The following is an 8,178-nucleotide window of genomic DNA, read 5'->3' on the forward strand; positions in this document are numbered from 1 at the left end:
CTGATCTCCCGCTACCTGAAGTAGTCTCAGCTGCTACTTCTCCGCCATCTTGACTCCTCCTCATTTTGCAATTCTTCATCCTACCTTGCCTTTCCCTCACTAGATCGCTTCTCCTTTACACTGCTTTCAGATAGGTTTCCATTTTAATCGTCTTGTCCCATATTCTTTCAAGAACTTTAATCTCTGCTTTAAACTCTTATTTTATGCATATGACTGATTAATTAATATTGCATTTAATTGAGGTATGTGGGGCTACAATTTTCACCTCCATTGTGACAATATTTTTCAAGAGAGTATTCTTTATCTGTCATTTGCTTTTTCTGTTCCTTTTCTCCCTTTCTCTCATGATGTGTTTGTATAACTGGGTAAATTACTTTCTTATTATTCATCTTTTAATACCTGATTTCTTCCTATATCAGCCCTTTCAGAAGAACTCATGGGGAGGGGCCAGATCATGTTCTAGGCTAGTGAAAATTCTCTGTTCAACCAGGATTGTATGAGAACAGGTACTTCAACATCTCTCACTCCCAGTCTACAGGGGTCGGCAGTGCAGAATCCTCACCACACAGTCTCTCTCCTCCACCCTGCCTTGCAGCACGCTGTTGTCCCCAAGACCCCTAAAGGTTCTGTCCTGGACTCACTCTCCCTGCTTCACCTTCAGCCTCCTAGTGTTCGGGGAATGAAACCTATGCCTCCGGCCCCTATATCCATCTTGTTACTGTAAACAAGGGCTCGTGGGTTATACCCTCCCAGGTATGCTTCCTACTTTGGAAAACTGCTGGCCTTGTCCCAGAGTTGCTGTCATGTTGTGCATCCCTGGAATCTTCCAGACCCTCTGAAACCTCACTGTATTAGGCAGCCCTTCTTCTCACACTTGTCTTTCAGGGTCATCCTCATTGCAAAGCTGGAATTTGCAGGGTTTTTAAAATTCTCATTCTTCTGATAACTTCAGTGTGATGTCCAAGAGGAGGAAGAAAAGGCACCATTGTTTTTTATTATTATTTTAAGAAACTGTGTCTTAAAAAAGTAAAAAAATTGAATAACCACACAGAAGCTGGAAGAAGTAGGAAACTAGGTCCCTGATGTAAAAGTCATGGGGTTGTGGGGCTTGATTCATTCAGTCATTCTAGAAGTACTTAGTCACTGCTTAGCACAACTGGAGACCAGGTGCAGAGGCACAGAGATGTATGGCATGTCACTCCTTTACTCAGGGAACTCATACCATACTGAGGAGACAAAAAGGAAAGATTGTTCTCAACACAAGGCACTGCCTATTGAAACCGAAAGAATGTTCTTGACAATATGTGCTGTAGTTAAAAGGAGACTATTGCTCACTTCTAATACTTCCTGTGAATAAGAAGCACATTCAAAATGGCTTTGATAATAATTTTTTGACTTTGGAGTCCTTGTAAAGTAATAAAGTAACCAAAATAATCTTTTTTTAATGACTTAGATTTGATTCTGTTTATTGAAAATATCAGAACTTCCACGAAAGCCTTCTTGCTGTGTGTGTGTGTGTGTAGGTCATGGTTAAAGTCAGTTCTCAATGTCTGGCTTCTGTTGCCAGTTACCGAGAATCTTCATCACAGACTCTCTGCGCAAATGGCCAAGGGCTCCTTGAGATGGGCTGCTTGGCCTTCTTCCACATAGGAGCAGGCCTTCAGGACCTTTGACAGTTTACACTTTCAGTCTGTCCCTTGGGTCTGGTGGCCATGACAACGGAATTGTTTGGCCCAGCTATTTTAGACTCTGGGCTCAGGACAGCCAAATGTAGATTTTCTCTTTAATTTGCCTTCATCTCTTTGCACTCAGTCCAAGCAACCTTTTACAGATGAGAGTAGAAGACGGTCTTTTAATGAAGGACAGATGGGGAAGAGGAGAGTACATCAGAGCCACACTTGTGTCTTCTGGTTGACTGAGGGTCTCAGATTGCTGCGTAGCTAAGAGACTGGGGACCTGGAATAGTTCTGAGAAACCACTGGCATGATGGCATGGGAAACAGGAAACCATACAGACAGAAAAAAGGGTTTCAGGAAACATACCACATTCTAAAGAAGGTCAGAATTGGAACTTTAAAGCAGTTAATTACTTTTACAATAAAAATCATCTTCACTTAAAATTGAGTCTCCTAAAACACAGATGGCAGTAAATACATACAAAGATGCTCTACATTGTCAGTGATGAGGCAGATGTAAATTAAAGTCACAATAATACCACTACCTCCCAGAATGACTTACACGATAAAAAAAAACTGACAACACCAAGTGCTGATGGAGCTGTAGAGCAGCCAGAACTCTCCCCACAGCTGGTGGAACACGAGATGGCCCGCCATTTTGGAAAATATCCTGACAGCTCCTCATACATTTAAACATGCACCGTATGAACCACTCCAAAGTTTTTGCCCAAGAGATATGAAAACATATATCCACTCCAAGACCCATACCTGAATGTTTCTGAGCAGCTAGATTAGAATCACTCCAGACTGGAAACAGTGAGTGCCAATAAACCGGCGAATGGCTAAGGAGATCGTGGTGCATCATTTACACATTGGAACACCACTCTGCACTCAGAGGGAACAGGGCATGGATGCCCACAAGCCCGTGGGTGGCCTCCGTCATGCTAAGTGAAAAGAGGAGGGCATAAAAGGCTACAAGGCCATGTTCCTTCATTTACATAATAACATTCTGGAAAAGGGAAAACCGAAGGGAGAGAGATGGTTGCCAGGTGCTGGAGATGGGAAGCGGGGGACCGACTGCAAAGGGACCTGAGGAAGCCTCTGGAGGCGATGGCAATGTCCCCGTAGTGACTGTGTGGCAGATTAATGAATACATATACAATCAAAACTCAGCAAACTACGTGTGACAGTGAATTTTGGTCTAAACCTGACTTTACACAGTACATCTCCTAGGCCTGGGGCACCTGCGTGACTCAGTCGGTTTAACGTCTGACTCTTGATTTCGGCTCAGGTCATGATCTCAGGGTTGTGGGATTGAGCTCCCCCTCCCCACCCACAGGGCTTCGAGCTCAGCAAGGAGTCGGCTTGAAATTCTTTCTCTCCCTCTGCCCCTCCCCACCTTCTCAAATAAATAAATAAATCTTTTTAAATTACGATGAATCTTCTAGGCCTTTTGCTACGTTTACAGAAAAGTATTGTGTCGTCCCAGGAAGAGCCCACCGTCGAGGTCCGAAAGATGCCCTGCCACTTTCTGGCTCTGTGCCTCTTGCAAGTGCTCTTTCCTTCTCTAAAACTCAACTTCCTCATCTGTAAAATGGGCATAATGGTGACGCTAAGGGCGAAGTGACAGATGTCTAGAAGTGTTTTGTGTGCCATCGTACGGTCAGAGCTCTGAGTACTTTATGTCTACAGGTGTCTGCATGGCTGTGGACTTAGGCAGGAGCTGGAGCTGAGGGCTGGGCTGAAAGTCAGTCTCCTACCCCCTGACCAGGGCTCTCTCTATGCAGATGCTTGGTCTTCAGGGCTTGCCCGCTGCACACTCCATTCCAAGTTCCCATTTCATGTTCTCTCCTGTAATTAGCCGTTGACCCTCTCTCTAACGCCCACCCCCCAACTCAATGTCCAAACGGATTAACCTCTGGGGGAGCCTTGAGCAACTGTCTTGGAAGTGCTGGTCCTCGCTGAGCCTGGCTAGTGCCCAGCTAGGTCAGTGGCGACCCCACCACACTCCCCTACTCCCCACTTTGTGCACCCACCTGATGAACGTGGGGTACAGCTCGGCGTTCACCAGGCACACCAGCTGGAACACGATGGTGATTCCCATGCGGCCAAAACAAGCCACTGTGATGTTCAGCCAGTGTAGATCTGGACAGGAAACACACAGAGGTGGGGAACTCACATGGGGACTGAGCCCATGAGTGCCCTGCCTTGACGAGCCCCGTTAGGAAGCTTGGACTTCAGAGCTGGAAGAGCCAGAAGGAGTGCCTTGTCTAACCCTTTCATTTTGGGATAAGTAAACTGAGTCCTGCGAGGTTTCAGAACCTGATGGTGAAACAGGAGGGAGACTCCTTTGCACAGAGGAAAGAACATGTGTTTTGGATCTCAGCTCTGCCTCCTGTCAGCCACGTGACTTACCTCTTTGGGCCTTGGTTTCTTCAGCTGTAAAATGGGAATAGTGATAGCCAGCCTACAAGCTATTACGGGACTTTGAGATGACAAATGTGAAACGTCCACCATGACTGCTCCAGAAACATTGGCTTCTTAATTACCATGCAATAGTGTCTCTGCCAGAGCCTGACACAGGAGGTCCACAAGAAATACAGCCCCTCGGCCAGCAGCCCTAGAGCTGAGGGACCGGATTTCTAACCCTCAATCTGGCCTTCACTTCCAAACACATTGTCTTAAAGGAAACACCTTTTAGGATAGTCTCAGACTCAAGCACCAGGGAAGCAAACCCTTGCTGCGTCTTAGCAGACGGCTGTGGGGCTCCCCATTCCACGAGGGTTCCGGAAGCCCTCCCCCTACTGAGGACCGATCGAGGAATTGGGCCCCATCACTGGCTCCACCTCGGTTACTCCACACACTAACAAGCAAGTGGCTTCCAGGACATGCCAGGGGACTCATTAAAGCCTCTGGGGTCACAGACATCATGTCTTCTTGACCCCTGTCCCCAGATACTGGCCGTTCATGGAGGACATGCTCATTTCACTCCGCCAGCGTGAGAGTCCCCGGAGAGAGGACACGGTGGCCTTAGGAACGAGCTCCCCACCAGGTCCGACTCAGTCTCCCAGCCCCCTGCTGCTCACCACCTTGTGGTGGGAGCCAAGTCAGATCATGGATACCCCCAGCCTCCTGAAGAGAAAAGAAGAGGAAGTTCACTCAGACAGGATCTACAGGGAGGGCCTTGCATACACACTCTGGGGTCTTTAATCTGGTGAGTGACTCTGTTGTCCTGTTTCCCATTAGCTCTGGGGGCACCTCTCCCTTCACCAGCCAGAGGGACCGTGGGGAGCATCCCTGCCCAAAAGCCCCCAGTGCTTCCTTCCATATGGGGGACACTGTCCAAGGCTGCCTGCTGCTAACGCCCACCTCTGTCCCCCAGGTCGCGCCCTGCTCTCCCAATTTCAGGCACAGGGCTTCTGGCTGTTCCTTGAGTGCTTAGCTCTACCCTCCTCGGTGATCGTCCCGCTTCCATCCTCCTGCCCAGAAGCACATTCCCCAGATGGTGACTTGGCTTGTTCCCCTCATTCAGGTCTGCCAAGACTGTCCCTGACCACCGCACAAAGGATTAATGCCCACCCTGCTTCACCTGCACTTTTTCCCTCTAGAATGTGAACTCTGTGAAGCAAGAACTTTCTCTGCTTTGCTCATGGCTGTGATCCCAGGGTCGAGATGTGTGCTGGCCACACAGAAGGTACTTGCAATATTTCCTGGAGGAGGGCGTGAGTGTTTATCATCTCACATGACAAGGACTCGGTAGAGGCAAGTGGAGAGGGTGGGGTGGGGGGAGAGACCTTGGCAGGGGGGGATGGGACCAGAGAGCACGATGCCTGGGTTCTGTCCTGATGATAACTGACAATCTGAGATCTTGGGTTCCTTCTCTACCCGCACTGCTGTTACTTAAAAACAAACAAACAAACAAAAAACTTCCCATTTGTCTTTGCAGGATTCCAGAAATAGGAAGATGGGGATGATGGTGGATAAAATCTATTTCAGACGGACTCTGCTCCTTTCCCTGTCCTCACTGTTCTCTCCATGCGAGGGGGAAGGAGAAGACTGAGTTGTCTTTTTATTTTCAGCCTGATCCATACAGCCTGGTTCTTGAGAAAACAGTTTTCAGGAAACACATCCCACAACACCCTCTCTGTAAGAGCTTACCGAAACAGCTCATTTAACCCACAAGGGGAAAGCCCAAGCAATACAAACTGAGGAAATGGCAAATCTGCCTTGTGCTTCTTCAACCACCTCCCCAAACGTAACAAATAGGAAAGGCGGTTTGTGCACTCAAACCGAAACTGACCAAAGTCACTCTGCTGGGTGTAAGGACGATGGACGAAAGCACACGCCCACCAGAGAGGCTGGTGTCAAAAAAACTGGCAATACCCAGTGTTGGCAAGTTGGAACGCTCAGGCATCATCGGTGGGAGTGTGCGTTGGTCCAGCTGTTTTGGAAACCTGCCTGTATCCACTTCGAGCTGCATATATACCACACCTGACCCAGCAAACGCACTCACAGGTTTGTATCCGAGGGAAAGGAGAGTCTAGGCCCATGAAGAGACGTGTGCCCGAGTGTTCCCTGCAGCTTATACCCCAGGAGGCAGACGCTGGAAACCACACAGGTGTCAGTCAACGGTGGGACAGGTAAGTAGCTTGACATTTGTCATTTACTCACATGTGTACATTATACCAACTTAAAATTAAAACACACACACACACACACACACACACAGCTGTAGACTAGGGTAACACCCTGACTTAGTCTTTGTTCTCATTCGAGGGGCATATCCAGGAGCCAAAACGCTGTTCCATGGTTCGATAATACGATCCTCTAGAGAGTGAGGGAACACCCAGCTCACCGTGGGAGATAAAGATCATGACGGCGCAGGCTGTCCCCGCCACCAGATTGGACACCACCAACGGGCGGATGAGGCCGAAGCGGTCAATGGTGGTGAGGATGATGAAGGTCGCTGGGAATTCAACCAGAGCCGAGTACAGGAAGTCCAGGTGGAGGTTCCCGCCCGTGGCACCCACGTGCATGATGAGGCCCTGGTAGAGTACGGAGCTCGTGAACCTGAGCACAGAGGAGAAGCAGAGGCTCAGACGGAGGCTCCTGTCTGTGGGATGGGGGAGGGTTCGGAGTCTGGCCACCAGAGAGGAACAGGTGTCGCTCAATCTAGAACATCCTGGAGTGACATGAGAAGAGGGGATAAAAGTCAGGAAGGGTGTCCTAGAGGGGCCATCGGTGAGGGGCTCTCTCAGGATTGATGTGATGTCACGACTTCTGGGGTACAACCCCATGTCCTAGAGCCAGCAAACGAGGACCCTGAGGCCACAGCGGCTACGGGGGGATGGGCGGAGGGTAGCAGGAGTAAGCAGGTTCAGCGATCAGACGCTGTATGAGCTGTGTGATCTTGAGGAACTTAACTAAGCTCTGTCTGCCTCATCAGTAAATGCAACAAATGAATAAGGTCTTCTGAGAACACTCAGACACAGTCCCATCCTGTCCCAGCACCCAGATTCAGCCAGAGCATCCTTTCCCAGTGGGAAGCCCCTTGTTCTACCCTAACAAAAGCACAGCAGGCTTGTCCTGACCACAGATGTGTAAGACTTAGCGGCCAGCCTTCATTTAGAGAGGCTGTGTCCTACTCCAGTGGCCCCCACAGATCAGGTTTGCCCTCCGCAGAACAGTGACAAAAGGCGCATGGATGAGCTATTTCTCTCCACAACCCTCTCTTCACACTTTCCCTGTCCCACACTGAGTGCCTGGAGTGATTCCTGGCACATAGAAAGCACTCGCTAAAGATGAGCAATTACTGGAGTCATCATCATCATCGTCCCAAGGTCAAGTCCACAGAGCGCAGCAGAGCAGACGCCAGCCAAGTCTTTCCAGCGGCACAGTGGTGCTGTCATTAACAGCACGTCTCCCCCTCTCTCCTCCACCCTGCAGCCCGCCGCAGGACCCCTCCATGCGCATTCCAGAGAGGAATAGCAGGGGTACCGAATATGGCTCAGACACTGATAGGGACTGGCTAATTCACTCCAGAAGGTTTTAGAGAGTTCCATGGGTCATTTTTTGGTGACATTACGTAATTTTGGAGGATAGAAACATTTGATCATTATATTGGTATTTACAGTTTGAGAAGAGATTTTGGCTGATAAGAAGTTGTGCTCTTGTCCCAGCATGTAAATTGCCTCTTGGCTCTAAAACAGATCACAACTGATATTTCTCATCAATATACTCCCTTGTTTTATACAACTGCACACCAAGAAACATTGTGATGCTCTTGTTTCTAGTCCTGAATCATTCCTAACTTCCGAGGGTCTCACCATGCCCTCCCTTTGTCCCAGTTAAGTGGGAAGAGTCACCTGGTACCAATAAAGGGATTGCTTTAAGAGAAAGGAAGGTCTAAGCTTGGTTTTCCAGTCAAAAACCAGTTAACAAGGGGAGGAGTCAAGATGGCGGAGAAGTAGCAGCTGAGACTACTTCAGGTAGCGGGAGATCAG

General features: G+C 48.8%; 1 protein-coding gene across 1 annotated transcript in view; it reads right to left on the reverse strand.

Annotated features, from left to right (window-relative positions):
• The window catches only part of LOC111158719 (solute carrier family 22 member 1-like), a 33,841-nt gene that overhangs the window by 10,404 nt on the left and 15,259 nt on the right, over positions 1 to 8,178 (reverse strand). Inside the window, exons 7-8 of the mRNA XM_022520946.1 lie at positions 6,531 to 6,745; positions 3,712 to 3,820 (exon numbers count right to left, since the gene is read on the reverse strand). Coding sequence (XP_022376654.1) covers positions 3,712 to 3,820; positions 6,531 to 6,745 — 324 coding nt within the window. The remainder of the gene's footprint in view (positions 1 to 3,711; positions 3,821 to 6,530; positions 6,746 to 8,178) is intronic.

The sequence above is a fragment of the Enhydra lutris genome, unplaced genomic scaffold (genome assembly GCF_002288905.1).
Source record: "Enhydra lutris kenyoni isolate GAN:26980312 unplaced genomic scaffold, ASM228890v2 scaffoldscaffold62, whole genome shotgun sequence".
NCBI classification, from domain to species: domain Eukaryota; kingdom Metazoa; phylum Chordata; class Mammalia; order Carnivora; family Mustelidae; genus Enhydra; species Enhydra lutris.